Here is a 15,685-nt window from a genome sequence, read left to right as displayed (position 1 = left end):
GTTCCAAAGGGAATGCTCTCAGGGCCTGCGTGGGTCGGAAGCAGGGCTGTGGGGTCAATGGGGTGCGGTTCCAAAGGGAATGCTCTCAGGGCCTGCGTGGGTCGGAAGCAGGGCTGTGGGGTCAATGGGATGCGGTTCCAAAGGGAATGCTCTCAGGGCAGCCCTTGCTCCCCTCCAAGAATCAGCAGGGGAATTGTCAGGATGAAAAACGTTATGCCTTGGCAAATTTTTCCCATTTTCTTAAAACATTTTTGTACGAAGCCACCATGATTGTCTTATGCCCTTTGAGAACACCTTTGGGATTCCTGCCCCGAAAAGCCACCTTCTGAGCTGCCCTCTCTGCCTTGAATGTAAGTAAGTGGCCCAGCCGAGCCCCTCAGAAGCCACCGCTGTGATTGGACCTTTTCTTTGATGGCATCCTAAGGAGACTAACACAACTGTAGTACTGAGAGAACTCAAAACCCACTAACCAGTTCTCTTAGTGAATAAGCTTGTCTACGAGCTTAGAAAAGTCTTCTCATCTTTCCGGTTGGTGTCTACTCATTACAGCCATGAAAGGGAACGCTGAAAACCTGTAGAAGGAGGAACAGAATGTCCTCTCTGGTCCCTTCCTGGCTGGTCACACATGGGAGGTGGCAGAGAACACCGCGGGGCAGCAGCAAGCAACCTCCCAGAGGTGCAGGTGAGGGCCCCAGGGCAAAGTGACTTCCCTTAGAAGCACGTTCTCTTCCCTCGGAGCAAAGAGGGGACTTCTCCCAAGGCTTTTCCTTAGACCTCTGGACCATACACCCCCTCCAAATGAGCTGGTGTCTGTGTCCAGGGAAGACCAGCCTTAGGGCCAACCCAGCTGCCTGAATACTTCAGAAGCACGGAGGCAGAAAGATCAATTTTACATCTATTTGTGGTTCAGTTGGGAGTCATGAGATGATCCTGAAAAAAGATTTTACCTTCGAGAGTTTCTTTCATTCTTTCTTTCAAGTCTAAAGGATAAATAGTCTTTATTTAGCCTGATGTTTTTCAGACTTCAATGTGCAAACAAACCACCTGAGGGGTGGGTCTTGCTGACATGTGGATTCTAGTCCAATAGTTCTGAGTTGGAGCCTGAGCTATTGTATTTCTAATAAAGGCGAGGCCTTCTGCTCCCATAGAGAGCCTTGGGCACCCTAGATAGAGTCACTAGGAGTTGGCATCTATTGGGTGGCAGAGAGGGAACAAGCTCTCAGGTGCTGCTGCCGGTCCAGGAACCCACATTTTGAGTGACTGAGTGTGGGCAGGTAGGATCCTGCGCATAGAGGGCAATTTATTTCGGGTTTCAGGAAAAGGAGTCTGCCCGTAAGCTGTCTCTGAGACTGGTCCGTGCCCAGCATTCTGTGGCGGTGTCCCTGGAGTGGAGCAGAGAGGGGAGACAGGTCCTGGATAGGTGGCATGTGTGCAAATCCAGGGGAGAAAGAGGAGGGAGGTTCGCAGCCCCAGGGGGGCAGTGAAAGAGAGAAAGACATCTTCAAGGGGTGGATTGGCAACCACCTATGGCAGGGTCTTTGAGGCTCTCCAGGTTTCTCCCAAGTCCATCTGTTTCCCCCTCTGAACATTCTCTGCAGGGCCACACACCCACAATGACATTTCATGGATTTCAGGAGTCTGGGCGCAGACCTAGTCCCCTGCTATACAGAGTTGGGGGCAGGACTAAGCAGCCCTCAATGGGGCCGGAAACATAACATATACTCAGTAAATATTTACCACGTTAAAGGCTGTTGTCTGCTCACCCAGACTAGGGGATCTTTTTTGGAAACCACAGATGTGATAAGTAAACTATTTTGCATGATCTAATTTAGTGCTGGTTTCCTGCCCTTTGAAGGTTTAGCATGATGAGAACAGCGTGTTCACTTTTTGTTGATGAGCTTCTTCGATACATGGCTGAGAGGCATTTATTCTTGAATCTTGGTGGATTCCCTGCCCCCTGAGCTGGTGGTCTTTGAGACAGGTACCAGACAACCACTGGAGTAAGAGTCACCTCATGGTGTCTGACTGTGGTTGAATACTACACCCAGGATTTAGAAATCAGAACTGTTTGCTGGTTGAACAGCAAGTGTGTTGGCCTTAGTGGTTCTACAGAGAATGGCTACGCAGAAGAAGATCGCTAGCTTTCCAAGAGGCGGTGTATTTCCAAAGAGGAATCCAAAATGAAAAATAGCAAGCCCACTGCCAACAAACGAATCCAACGCATCGTGACCCTATTTATAAAGGGTTGCTGAGGTGGTAAATCATAATGACAGCAGGCAGTCTCATCTGTTTCGCTTGATGTGGCTGGTGAGTTTGAACTGTTGACCTTGAGGTGAACAGTCCCACGCTTACCTGACAGCACCACCAGGGCTCCTAAAGGGGGGATCTTCTTTAATTTTTCCATCAGAAACTTCTGGCAGCATCCTTAAGACTGGAGCTTTCCACTGTTCTTTTGTTCTCCCTCCAAATGACCCTCTGTCATGCTCCACTTGAGGACCAGACGGCTTGCTTTGTTCAGGGAGTCCACGACACCGGGCTCTGCAGTACCCTGTCACGGGGCCTGTGTGAGACGGCCAGCGTGAGGGTGTCCAGAGCAGCACGTCTTCCTTCGTGTCTTTGTATCCCACTCTAGCATCTCTACAGAAAGGAGCCCTGGTGGTGTAGTGGCTTTGCGTTGGGCTGCAATGCACATGATTGGCAGTTCGAACCACCAGCAGCTCCGTGGGAGAAAGACTGGGCTTTCTACTCCAACAAACAGTTACCTTCCTAATGACACGACCCTTTCATCCAGTTCCTCATGTTGTGGTGACCCCCAACCATAACATTATTTTCGTTGCTACTGTAATTTTGCCACTGTCATGAATTGGGTGACCCCTGTGAAAGGGTTGTTGACCCCAAAAGGGGTTGCGACCCCCAGGTTGAGAACTGCTGATCTACGGGAATGTTGTTGCACTTTACCACTGATGAGGGGCACTTCAGGGTGAGCCCCTCTGCCAGCCTCGATTCTTTTCTGAGCGCTAAGAAGACCCGCATGTGAGACGACCTCCTAAAAACAGATAACTGCAATGGTGGCTTGCTGTTATCCACTTTCTAAAGGATGCTGCATGGGTGTCCCACATGCTCTTGAAAGAAAGCCATTTTTCTAAGAGGATACCACTGATTTTTTTCCATATGCGTTCTCCGGAACATGTTTGCAACATAAACTGGGGCAAGCTTGTAATGCCCAGAAAGCCCCATGAGCGTTTCTCGAAGCTGAGATAGCCCTTTAGGCCTGGAAACAAGTGCAGAGACTCTCGATTAAGGATGGTTTCTTATTTCCCTGAAGACCACGAAGTGCAGAGTTGTTGACGGAATAGCACCATGGCTGTCAGAGGTGCCCCTTACCTTCACCTTCCCCCACCCCTGTGTGTTCATTTGGGACTTGGGGAGACAGAGGCTGGGCAGAGCTTTGAGCCCAGGCGGATGGGGGCTATGGAACCTTCTCTCCTCCTTCCTGAGACTGGAAAGGCACATGTTATTCCACACAGCACGTTTGGGTCCGAATTGTCTTCAGTCAAAATTTCCCAGGAAGGAAATCAGTCGTATGAAGTATCAAGTCTTGGGCAAACCAGCAGTATCCAGGAGGGCTGAGGAAATGTGGGTGTCAGGCATTAAAATTATGGCTCATTTCTGCACATCTCATTAAGGGATAAAAAAATATAAATGGACTTAAATGGACCAGCCTGGAGTCACAAGGTTGATTCTAAGGGCTGAGTGGTCAGCCCTGTTTAATGACAGGCATAAAGAGAAAATCTATACTGGCCAGAGAGCAAGTTAATGGAAAATTTAATTGAGGTGAATGAAATGCTGAACTTCATAGGTGGTGTGGCCTGGTGCCCTTTGAACCAGGACGGCTGGGACATGAGACCACAGAGGGTCCTGAGGGAAAACACGATGAGCTTATCTGAGGAGAACAGGGGGCCAAGGGGACAAGGGGCGGGACCGAGCCCGGGGAAAGAGAAGTCTGCAAGCCACCACAAGAGGCTCCGGGTGAGACTGTGCTGAAGGGCCAGGAGGAAATTTGGTTTCGAGTCCCAGAGGTGTGTGTCGCTTAGATGTCCGAGGCAGAAGAGCCTCTCTAATCCCCAGAGCACCGAGCACGTGCTGGGAACTGGCGTCCACTTCCGAGGAGCGTGTGCGAGGGCTGCCTGGTGGCAGAGACACAGCCGGCCCAGGTAAGATGCAACGATGCAGCTGTGCTCCCAGCTCAGAGCAGAGAGGCAGAACTGTCTAACTCAGCTGGGTACCTCTGTCATTTCCTGGGGCCTCTCCCGCCTGCCCCTCTTCCTCTTTCTGCTCCTGGTTGTGTTCTTGGGTGGGTGGGTAGGTGGTGGAATGACATCTGGTCAAACATCAGGAAAGGAAAAAAAAAAAAGCACAGCCTAGAACCCCTCCCACCCCCCCCACCCCCCCGGGGCAGTTCTACTCTGTCACAGGGGATGGTTGTGAACTGAAATCTACCCGATGGCACCCCAACAAACAGCAACGCAAGAGCTGGGCGCAGGGGTCTGGGACGTGTCGTGCTTTCATCTCCTCCAGCAACTGAGCTGAGAGGTTGGTACCTGGGCACAGGTCCAGTGGCTGGATTGTTGGTTGTTGTTGTTGCCAATTTGGGGAGGGCTGGGTGCCCTGCTGGGCAGTGCAGACCCTCTAAGCATCAGAGAATCGCTCTGGAGAAAGCACGTGTGTGTGTGTGTGTGTGTGTGTGTGTGTGCAATGATTGTAGAAAAGATTCACCTGGAGCAGCTGCTCCACTAACTGGGGAGTTAGGACTAGTGAGGGGACATTGGTGGGGACTAGAAGGGTGTGTGTGTGTGTGTGTGAGAGAGAGAGAGAGAGAGAGAGAGGACGTAATGTCTGAGGCTCTGAGATTTGGGGCTACTGTGACATGACTAAGGGTAGTGCACACGTTCTGGTAGGGTGGTGACTACAAGGTCAGCAGTGTGAAACCACCAGCCACTCCTCCAGAGGACGGTGGGGTTTCTACTCCCTTAAGCGTGACCGTCTTGGAAACTCACACGGCCGATCTGCCCTGTCCTGTGGGGTTGATGGCAGTGAGTTGGGTGGGGTTTGGCGGTCTTAGGTGACACGACTAGGGATGACGTGAAACGAACTTGGCAGATGGGGATGGTAGTGCTTTCAGCACGTTATTCTGTTCCAAAATCCAAGTGAAGTGTCAGTGGTCTTGCTTTAATAAAAATAAACAGCGCAAACTCGCTGGACCGCAAGCACGGGTCTTTGTGTCCTGAGACAGAGGCAGCAGGGGCTGGAGCTTAAGACTTAGCTGGCACCCTCTGCCTGCTGTGCTGCTTTCCCGCTGCCGAATTTTCTCTGTCTGGCTCTTGATTGCCCTCTCCTTGCCCCTTGTTCACTTTCTGCTGCCTCCCCCCCCCCCAGCGCCCTGCATGCCAGGTGTTCAGGCTTGCCTCTGCAGGACTGACGCAGGGATGTTGTTCTTAGTGTCTGTCATTGAGTTGTTTCCGACCCATAGTGACCCGTGCGCATCAGAATGGAGCACTGTCCACTCCCGGGCCGTCCTTACCACTGTTCCTATGAGCTCGTTGTTGCAACCACGGTGTCGATCTCTCTCCTTGACAGCCTTCCTCTTTTTCACTGTCTTTCCACTTTACTGAGCATGAGGTCCTCCAGGGACTGTTCTCTCCTGACAATATGTCCAAAGAATGTCACAAGCAGGCTTGTCAGGAACTGTGCAGCAGGAATAGGTTGTACCAAACCCACACCAAACTCACTGCTATCGGCTCAATGCCAACTCACAGTGAGTCTAGAGGGCAGGGTAGAACGGCCCCTGGGGTTTTCCAAGACTAACTGTTTACAGGAGTAGAAAATCCCATCTTCCTCCCACGGGGCAGTGGTGGTCTCAGATTGCTGACCTTGCAGTTAGCAGCCCAGTACATTATCACTACACCCCCAGGGCTCCTAGGCTGTACCAGGGGACCTGAAAGTCAAGAGCACAGGATGTTCCCAGGAGGGCTGGGTCGGGTCTGGGCTTCATTCCCCAAACAGGGGCTCATAGACACGGTTCAGATTCACAAGCAAGCAGGCCTCCCTTGAGGCTGAATGGGTAGGAACTCTTGCAGTGTTCATTGGCCTCACTAATAGGCAGGCTTTGTGTACAGTGGTCGAGGGGAACTGCCGTCCACCAGCAGATTAGCAATGGAGAAAAAGGAACAGCAGGTTCTCCCCAAAGTTCCCAAGAGGCCAAGTCCTGCCACCGTGGCAGGCTTCTGTGAGCAGCCTGCACATTTGCCTCTGTTGGAGCATGCTATCATGGGTGTTCAAAAAGCGGATTCTTTTTTCTGGAGGAAAGATTTAATGATTTACAAGCAGCTTCATTAGTCCCTCGGATGGAGGCAGGGGGTTAGAGAAGCGGCAGAATAAAAGGCTTCTTTCCGAATTGCTTCGTTGGCATTCTCCACGGCAATTAAATGCCTCGCATAGAGGCTGGGTTGGCTTTCCTTGTCTAATGAGAGGTGCGGGCTGAGGAGGTGGCTTATTTCAGAGCAGACAGGACTGTTGGAGGATTCAGGAGGAAATGACTGTGAACTTGTCAGCCCTGTGAGTTGCTGCAGGAGTGGGTACTTCCCAGAGCCAGGAAGCTGAGCCATCCATCTCAGGTCTGCTGGCCCCCTCTGGTGTTCACTCAGCAGCAGTCACAAGTCCCTGGAAAAGCGTGGTTCTTTAATGACAGATTTACTCCTTCTTTTCTTTTTTAAGTCAACTTGAAGCAGTGGATTTAGGTTAACAACAATCCATGTGCCACGCAGTTCAACTAAATTCTTAAGTTACGAGGAGTTCTGAAGACAGATCATTCATCTTCTTTTATATTAGTGGTCTTCAGGGTTTTGAAAAGTATAGTCACCACTGTCAAGCCAATCCCAACTCACGGCAGCTCCTGAACGTCAGAGCTGATCTGTACACTATTGGATTTACAATGGCTGACTTTTCAGAAAGAAATCACCAAGCCTTTCTGCTGAGTTATCTCTGGGTCAACTTGAATCTCCAGCTTGTTTCTGTTAACAGCTGAGCATGTTGATTGTTTGCTCCACCCAGAGACATTGAGGGTAACATAATGTATTTATCCAGTCATTTAAAAAAACTATATTGGATATTAAGTTCTGAGCACTTGGTTTGTTGAAAGTCATAGTTTACAGTGAGAGCTTTGGCTCCATTTTCAGTCTTGACATAATTCTCCATCTATTTGAGTTCTTCCTGACCATTAAATGGCAATATAAAAAGGTTATGACTCCCAGGGTTAGGCAAAGACTGGGAAATCTCACCTTTTGGGGACCTGCCCGAGCATGCCCCGAGTGAAAATTGGGGTACTAGACTGTGTGGTCTGAGAGTCCCAGCACCAACCCTGTACTCTTCAGTCGTGTCTAGGCCCATCATGACCCCTTGCCTGCTTCCATAGTCCCGTCTGTGATAAGGAATTCCTGCGATGAGGAATTGATCTGCCACCAATCAAGAGTTTGTGATGAGTTCATTCTATAATTAGCCACACACCCATGAATCCTTTGGTCCTCAGGATGACCTCTTGTTGATGCCTATAATGGTGATTGGTCCTTGTCTTTGTCTTGGTCCTGCTTAAGACTTAATAAAGGAGTCTAAATATATTTAAATCGGGGGTATGTTGTTTTTTTTTACCTCCCAGAAAAAAACTAAAAGAAGAAGAAATGGGGGTTAGATGTAAGCTAGAACTCATGGGAAGTGGGGTATTCGATATGGTGACCTGTGAGGGCAATTGTAAAGATTTGAATTAAGAGGTTTTCTCTTTCGATACCACCCTGCCTGACAAGAGGTGGGGGCTAGCCTAGTGCTGTCCAAATACACATTCACAGTTTTTGTGATATATGCATAAGACCTATACAACTGCTTACTCATGGTTTTCTTTAAGTGGATTCATTTCTTCCAACTTTACACTCATCCTAAGCACCGACACTGAGACTGGGCAAGGGAGGGAAGGTGGAGATTTGGACAGCTTGTGCTAAGCTCATGACATCATGGGACTACATTTCCCAGAACCCCTTGCTACCCAGATGGAAATTTCCAAGGATTTCCACCTATGGGAACCTTTCAGAACGTTTGATGTGCATAAAGGGAGCAAGAAATACTTAGGCCAGTTGTGTTGGCTGGTAAGGTTTTCATCCTCCTGGGAGTTTTTAAGCAAAATTCTCTTGAGATGCTTCTGTCTTTCCAAAGTAAATCTTTCTCTTGGTAAAACAAGAACCTAATTCCAGTAACAATACAGTATCGGCAAAATCCTGAGTCCATGTGCTGGGGATAGCGCTTGCATATGCTTTCAAACACAAACCACCTTCACGCACGTGCACCCTGAAGTCACCGGGAGCCCCAGGGTGGGTTCGTTTGGGGAAATGCCGTGCTAGGTGCATGTGAACGTCCTTTGGTTTCCTCTTGTGGTTACATGATAACGTCATTATGAGTCACTTTGACCCCCAGCTATGATTTATAAAGGGGAGGAAAATACTGTTTCAATCAGAACGGAACAGATCCATACGGTCCAGTAAGAAAGCCAGCGGCGCCTGCGCACTTGCTCACGTTGCTCACGTTCCTCCGGTCCTGAGCCCCGCAGAGCCGTTTCCGGGTGGCATGGTGATTGGCCCAGATGGCCTCGCACCTGGGTTGACTGCGGAGTCACTGGCTCATCCTTGGCTGGGTGGAAAGCCATTGTTTGATGGTCTCCGAAGTCGGTTTTATTTCCTGATTAATTCATTTGGATCAGAGCCCGGAGGCTGGCTTTTATTGCCTTTGGTCCCACCCGTGGTTGTCAGCAATTTTTAAACCAGTAAGACCCACGGTCTCTTGAGTTCCCCGTTTCCACGTTATCATAAGAGAATGCGCCTTTATCATCTGTGTGTTCTTCACCGACAGTGCAGGTGGGCAGACTACGGCTACTCTCCACGTAGACTCCCAGCATTCCAGGGGCGTGGTTCACGTGGAGCTACCACACCTTTTCATACCAAGAGTACAAGTTTCCTTCCATGTTGTCGCTGTGGATCACAAACCCAGACTGAGTCCTTTGGACTGTGAATTTTAATGCATACTCTGCAAGGGCAGTCTCCGGGCCGCCCCGGCTCAGGGGTTTACTCAGGAAATATTTATGTACAACCCTATGCTGACCACCATGCTAGACCCTGCGTGTAGCTTAGTCACATGTACCAAAGTGCCCGTTGTCCCCGAATGTGAGAACTGTCCCATCAAACACAAAGGCCCCGTGAGGGCAGCCTGACCGCTACCCTGGCTTAAGGTGCTGCGCTTGCTTTCCCTCTCCATCGTTTCGTTCAGCAGGCAGCCTAGCCCAGAGCTTCTGAGCCCGCCCTTCTTAGCCTCTGCCTGCCGATCTTTTCTAACACAGCGGGCAGAGCTGGTAGGACAGGCCTAGCAGAGGTTCTTGGAAGCATCTTGCAGCCCTGCGTTGGCCAGGGACCGTGCGGTGTAGAGCGGTCCCACCCTGAAGGTGCCACCTGTGCCCCGGCGCCAAAGTCGGGCTTGCCAGACTTTACTGCGCAAAACCCTGGGAGGTGTCTTCACAATCGCCTGCAGAGGGCTGGACTTGTGCCCTGACTTCAGTTTGCAGGCAAGGGTAAGAGCCTTGTGCGCCCCCAGTGGTGAGGTCATCTACTGCCCCCTTCCCCCAAATAAAGCTAAGTGCAAGCAGTGAACACACTGGGCTGCTGACCAAACCCTGGGGCGGGGTTCTACCCAGAGGCCCCTCGGAAGAAAGGCCAGGCGATCTACTTCCCAAAAGGCAGCTGTTGAAAACTCCCTGGAGCCCAGCTGGACTCTCTTATACAGGGGCTCACCTTGAGTCAGCGGGGTTTGACGGCCACGTTTATTTCTTAGCGCTTGGAGAAATGAGAAGACATCGGAATCTTGCGGCCCCAAATACATTTCCCTAGTGCCAACCTTGGACAAGTGACTGGGTTTTTGTGGGGGTTTTTTCGGTCACCCCGTTACATTTTCTTCGGGAATGTCGGACCTGTTTTGAATGTGTCTGGTATACAAATGATGACTGGTGGGACCAGATGGGCATGAGCTGGTTTGGGGGTCGGTGAGGCTGAGCAGTGGGAAGAGTAGGCTGTTTCCTTCCCCTTGGTTTCCCCATCATTCCGAACATACATTGGACTTTGTCCTGAGCGGAAAATGAAGAGAAAGCCATTTGGTCACAGGTGTGGCTCACTGGCCCAGAGAGAAGCGTCTTACCTGGGGGGTGCTTTAGGGAGTGACGGTGTTGGGTGCCTTTCTCCTCATCTCCACACCCCACACCGAAAGGGGCCACTGTGCCACCAGGGGAAGGTTTGGGACGATTAAGCCCCCAGCGGCCACTTGAACTGCTCTCTGATCTCTGCCTCTCTGCACTGCCTTCCTGCTTAGCAAGAACGACGCCCAGGGAGGAGCGCCTGCAGAACCCTGTCGGCATGAACCGCTGCAGTGTGGACCCCAATGCCGCCGCCGCCGCCTTTAACCACAGGGGCTCCTGGCAGCCCCCCTCTTCCTCGATGTCCTTCAAGAGACAGAACTCTGGAGAGAGCCGCATGAGGGGAGGCCCCGCCACCACCTGCAGTGGTGTCTGCACAAGCCTCCTGACCGCTGCAGGCCCCTCGGCGTCGGGGCTGAGGCCCCCAGCGTCCAGCCCCAAGAGAGACGGGGCGGCTCTGGAAGGAAGCAGATGTGGTACTGTAACGCATGAGTTGGCTTCCTGTGCCTGGGCCCTGGGCCCTGCTCACGGCGGGTGGAGACTGAACGCGCGCGCGGGGTGGAGGTGGGGGTGGGTGGGGAGGGGAGGCTCCCACGGGCTCCTTCACGGGGCTTTGTTGTTGTCCAAGGCTCTCACCTTCAGCCTCTGAGCCGTAAACATAATGGAGTAGTGCACTAGGCTTAGGCTGTAGGAATCCATGGATCCCAATGGACATTGGCTCAAATACCACGGAAGTGTGCGTTGGGGTTTAAGGATTGAAGGTGGGTGTCTCTCCTTGGTGGGGGCATCTCTGTGGAGGGAGCCCTGTTCCTTGCATTGTGTTGCCCCGCCCCTCCCCTGGCCCCAAGCCCTGTGCCTGCGGTGGGCATAAAGGGAAGGAGTGCCGTGTAGGAGGTGCGCCCACCACCCCTGCTCAAGGTTGGTTGGCAAGGGCTGCTCATTTTCTTGTACTTGACTGCAAGGGAGGCGGGGAAGTGTCTGGATTGGGGTAAGGAGTTTTCTCTTGCATAGTAGATGCCATACGCAGGATCCACATGCGTGGCTGCTGCTGCTAGGTGCAGTTGAATCGCTTCTGACTCAAAGCGACCGGATGTACAACAGGATGAAGCATTGTCCTGTCTTTTGGGGACCCTGTGTACAACAGAATGAAACACTGCCTGCTCCTACCTAAAACCAACCAACAAAACAACAATACATCACTGCTATTGAGTCAATGCTGACACATAGCAACCCTACAGGACAGGGAGAACTGCCCAGGTAACTGTTTACGGGAGCCGAATGCCCCTGCCATTCTCAGAGCGTTCGGGGGTTCAAACTGCTGACTTTGCAGATCGCAGCCCAACGTGTAACCACCAGACCCCCAGGGACCTTTACACTCCCTCCAGCATCCTGCAAATCCACCCACATCATGAAGTGTGTCCCAGTTTCATCATTGCCCCTTCAGGCTGCAGATTTTTATGGAAGCAAGCTGCCACGTCTATCCCCCACGGGGTAGCTGGTGGGTTCCAGCCACCCTTGCACTTGGCATCTGAGCGCTGTCACCACTGTGCCACCAAGAGAGCCATGTACGATCCAAGTTAAGCAAAATGCACGCCACACCCGCCAGCCCTCCCCCCTAAAGAAAGCCTGTTGGAATGCAATGTACAAAAGTGCTGTCACTACAGAGATCGTTTGGAGTGCGTTCAGATTTATGGTTTTTAAAAATCCGTGTTAAGCTTCAGTCTGTCAGCATAGTGGATGATGGTACGGGTTGTGGAGCCAGACTGCCTGGGCTGGAATCCCAGATCTCCCACTTCCTGGCTGTGTGATCTTTGGGAAGTCTTCACTTCTTCGTGCCTCAGTTTCTTCACCTGCAAGAGCGGAAAAATTTCAAAAGTTCTAGCATCTGCGGCACAGGATTGTTGGAAGGACTAACTGAGGGAATGCACACGTATAATTGGTTCTCATGAGTCACAGTCATGTCCTCTTAGCTATGTGTGAACACTTTAGTAGCCAATGTAGAATCAGCCTGATGCAACCTCAGCGGGAACATGCCCGTCAGGTGACTCGAATAGTTCATCCTCTGCACGTGAGCCTTTCCGAGCACAACTGCCAAAAGTGCCTGCGTATTTTTAGTGAGTGGGCAGGCTGGCAAATAACCTGGGAACAATGCAGATGGACTGGATTTGGCACAAGGCCCATTACATAGAAAGAGCTAAAGAAATGTTCCACACAAATAGTTGGAGTGGTCTCAGGCCACTTGAACACAGTCCCCAACAGATCACAGCCCACCATCTCTGCATCTGAAGAAAAGAGACCCCAGACCAAGGAGTCAGGGAGTCTCCAACTTACTCCACTGTAGCATCTCAGCTAGCTGGCTGTATCATCCTTGACAAGCCATGTTTCTGCTCAGAGTTCAGTGTCCCGCACCAGTGGCCCCAACAAGCTGCACAAAGGAGCTGCTTTAGGATCCGTGAAGCTCCATACATTCCTCACATCCCTCTAGATGATCCTTGCCCTATGTATTCTCACCTGGCTTGAGAGGAAGGATACTCTGAGGGGCAGGCCACAGATTCCCCTGGCCATGGCAGCTCTTGCCTAAATGCAGAGGTGCCCACAGACCACTTCTAAAAACCGTCATGCAGACATTGTCATGTCTACGCAGAAGATTTGGATGGGCAAAGGCCCATTTTTTAAAAGGGAGTAAGATTATTCCATCTGATCTCTAAGAGAAGGCCTGGTCCAAGCCAGCATCTTTGAGCAATTGAGGATCAGTAGTTACCTTACAGGTTTATCCTTAGAGTTAGCGTAACATCTGACGTGCAGTGGGTATTTAATAAACATTCATGTGCCGAGTGCCTTCGTGTGGCCACCTGATTGTCACAACCCTCATCCTGGTGCCTTACCACTCAAGCTGCTTTCTAATGTCTCTTTCATCCAACCCCTTCTACTCAACCCAATTTTCATCTACCTGGACAGCAATCTGATTGAAATTGGCTCATGTTCCTGAGACTGTGGCTTCCTGGGGTGATTCAGACAGCTAAGCACTGAAAGTTAGAGGTGTGTGCCCACCTGGAGAGACAAGCCTGGTGACCCAGTGTGGCCTTGAAAACCCTGTGGCAGCAGTTCAACCCCCCCATGCATGGGGTCACCATGAGTCAGCATTGGCTTTACAGCAAATAATCACACCACCCTGAGAATATTGCCACTTTGCAGAAAGGAGTTATTTATCCCCTCATTCAAGATCACCTGCCGTTGAGTTGGCCCATGGCTCATGGTGGCCGCATGTATCTTGAGGCCTTATAATTCATAGGTTTCATTGACTGATGATGTTTGGAGGGGTCACCAGGCCTTTCTTCCTGGCTACCTTCATTGGGATGCTCTGTAGAAGCCTGCTCAGCATCACAGCAATTCATAGGCCTCAACTGACGGCTGTGCATGACGTGCCTTGGCTGGGAATTTAACCAAAGTCACCCCCATGGGAGGCCAGGATTCTACCACTGAGCCCCGTGGTCCCCCAGATCATCCAGGTGATGAAAAGTTCAGACTGCATCTGAAGCCCATGCCACAATGTAAGTGGCACGAGGCAATGTTTGGCTGCAGAGCGTATCTGTCACTTGCTCAAGAATGGCCTGCTCCATCTCTGTCCCTCTGGAGATCCTGGGTTAGTGGAACCCAGACCCTTCAAAGGGTCTCAAAGGAGCCTCTGGTTCCCCTCCCCACAGTGCCTCAGGGTCCCCTTCCATCTGAGCGCTGAGATGTGCTCCCTTTCCAGCTGCGCTTCATTTCCATCTCCTCCAGCCTTGGTTCTCCTGGAATGACTCCGTGGCTATCGGGGTAGGTCCAGTCTTGAGCGCAGAACCCAGCTCTGAAACAGCCCCTCGGTCCAGCTTGTCCCGGGAGAGCCTCCTGAGCTCCCAGTTTCTGCCTTTCGGGGTCTTGGATGAGGCCAGAGATATGGAGGTCCCCAAGGTCTGCCGCCTTCCTCTCAAGCACCTCCTGGAAACTAGTTGTCTCCTTATATAATTTAGGAATATTGGAGACTCCTGCCTAATACTCTGAAAATCAGATTTGCTTCTCATTGGCAGAATTATGGAGCTGTGAGGTCTTTCAACGCACAATGCCGCTCTGCCTTCTGGGACCGCAGGGTGGGGCAGTGGGAGATCTTCGTTGAGTCTTGTGAAACTGATGAAGAAAAACGCCATTATTCGTCCTCTGTACGTCCGTTAACCCCAAAGAGCTCTTTTAACCAGGGCTCTGGATGGAACCTTAGCTACCCGTCAGCCACATTCTCAGCAGAGAGGGCAATGCAGCCATAGCCTGAAGAGGGCGCCACTTCTGCTTACATCTGATTGGCTAGAGCTTAGTCACGTGGCCCCGAGCTGCAAGGAGCGCTGGGAAATGCGGCTTGAATTCGGAGCAAAGAGACCCGCGGGGAGTCTGGAGGGAGACGCTGTGACAAAAGAAAGGAGAACCAGGTGGAACCACAGGGTTAAGCTCAAACCCACGGCCGCTCAGGAGGAGGAAGCTGAGGCTGAGTGCTCCTGTAATGACGTGTGGTCTCGGAGGCATCGGGACGCTCGGGCTCTGGCCCTGGGCGTGGTTTGGCTTCTTACCCAAGGCCGGAGGCCTGGTGGCGCCGTGGTTCAGCGCTCCGAGGGAGGGAAAAGGTTGGCAGCTGGCACTCTCCGGCTGCTCTGGAGGCGGAAGACCTGGCGCTCTGCTTCTTTAAAGATGACAGCCAAGCAACATGCAGACGAGTGGGCTTCATACATTCCAAGGATGGATTGTTACAAGATTTGTAAAAGCCCCCCAATAAAGTGATGAATAGTAATTTTTTAAAAAGTTTACAGCCAAGAACGCAGCCCAAGGGTTGGAGGTTACCGTGCCCCATGGGCCACGGAGAGTTGGGACGGCCTTCCCGGCACATTAAAAAAGCTGTGGAATAAAGACCTGGGTGCACTAGGGCAGGCTCAGCCACACCTCCCTTTCAGAAACAGTTCCTCGGCTCTCCCCCGCCGGCGTTTTAAACTCCGTACCTCCATCCTGACCCCTAACAGAGACCAGACTGTCAGCTTCCTAAGGCCTCTTGTTCATATTTGAGCCCCCACACCCTTTGGGCTGGGGCTTTCCCCTATGGTGCTAATCGAAAGGTTTTAAAAACCACACAAGCCAGATAGCCACCCAAACCGCTCAGCTTTCCCTCTCAGGTGAACATTTTCCTGACACTCTGGTGGGGGTGTGTTCACAGGGACAGGATTCCCTGGTTTTCGCCGCTCTTCAGAAATATAACAGCTCTTCCCTCTCAGCCCAGCATAATCAACATGATGTTTCGGATGACTACAGTTTCCTGACCTCTGCCTTTAACAGGAGAGGCTCCAGACTTCCCAACGGCAATTAGGTGCAAACAGTTAGGATTAGGATTCAGAA

The 15,685-nt window shown here is 51.4% G+C and overlaps 1 protein-coding gene across 2 annotated transcripts in view; it reads left to right on the top strand.

Annotated features, from left to right (window-relative positions):
* The window catches only part of SCML4 (Scm polycomb group protein like 4), a 54,528-nt gene that overhangs the window by 35,515 nt on the left and 3,328 nt on the right, over positions 1-15,685 (top strand). The window contains exon 5 of one of the 2 annotated variants that reach the window (XM_030886862.2): positions 10,457-10,752. In XM_030886862.2, the coding sequence (XP_030742722.1) occupies positions 10,457-10,752 (296 nt within the window). Of the gene's footprint in view, positions 1-10,452; positions 10,753-15,685 lie in introns of both variants that reach the window. The other variant, XM_004696237.2, reaches the window with a different exon arrangement.

This window comes from Echinops telfairi, unplaced genomic scaffold (genome assembly GCF_000313985.2).
Source record: "Echinops telfairi isolate 266 unplaced genomic scaffold, ASM31398v2 ScPeMD7_3533;HRSCAF=4204_0, whole genome shotgun sequence".
NCBI lineage: Eukaryota > Metazoa > Chordata > Mammalia > Afrosoricida > Tenrecidae > Echinops > Echinops telfairi.
This window is presented reverse-complemented; position numbering and strand designations above follow the sequence as displayed.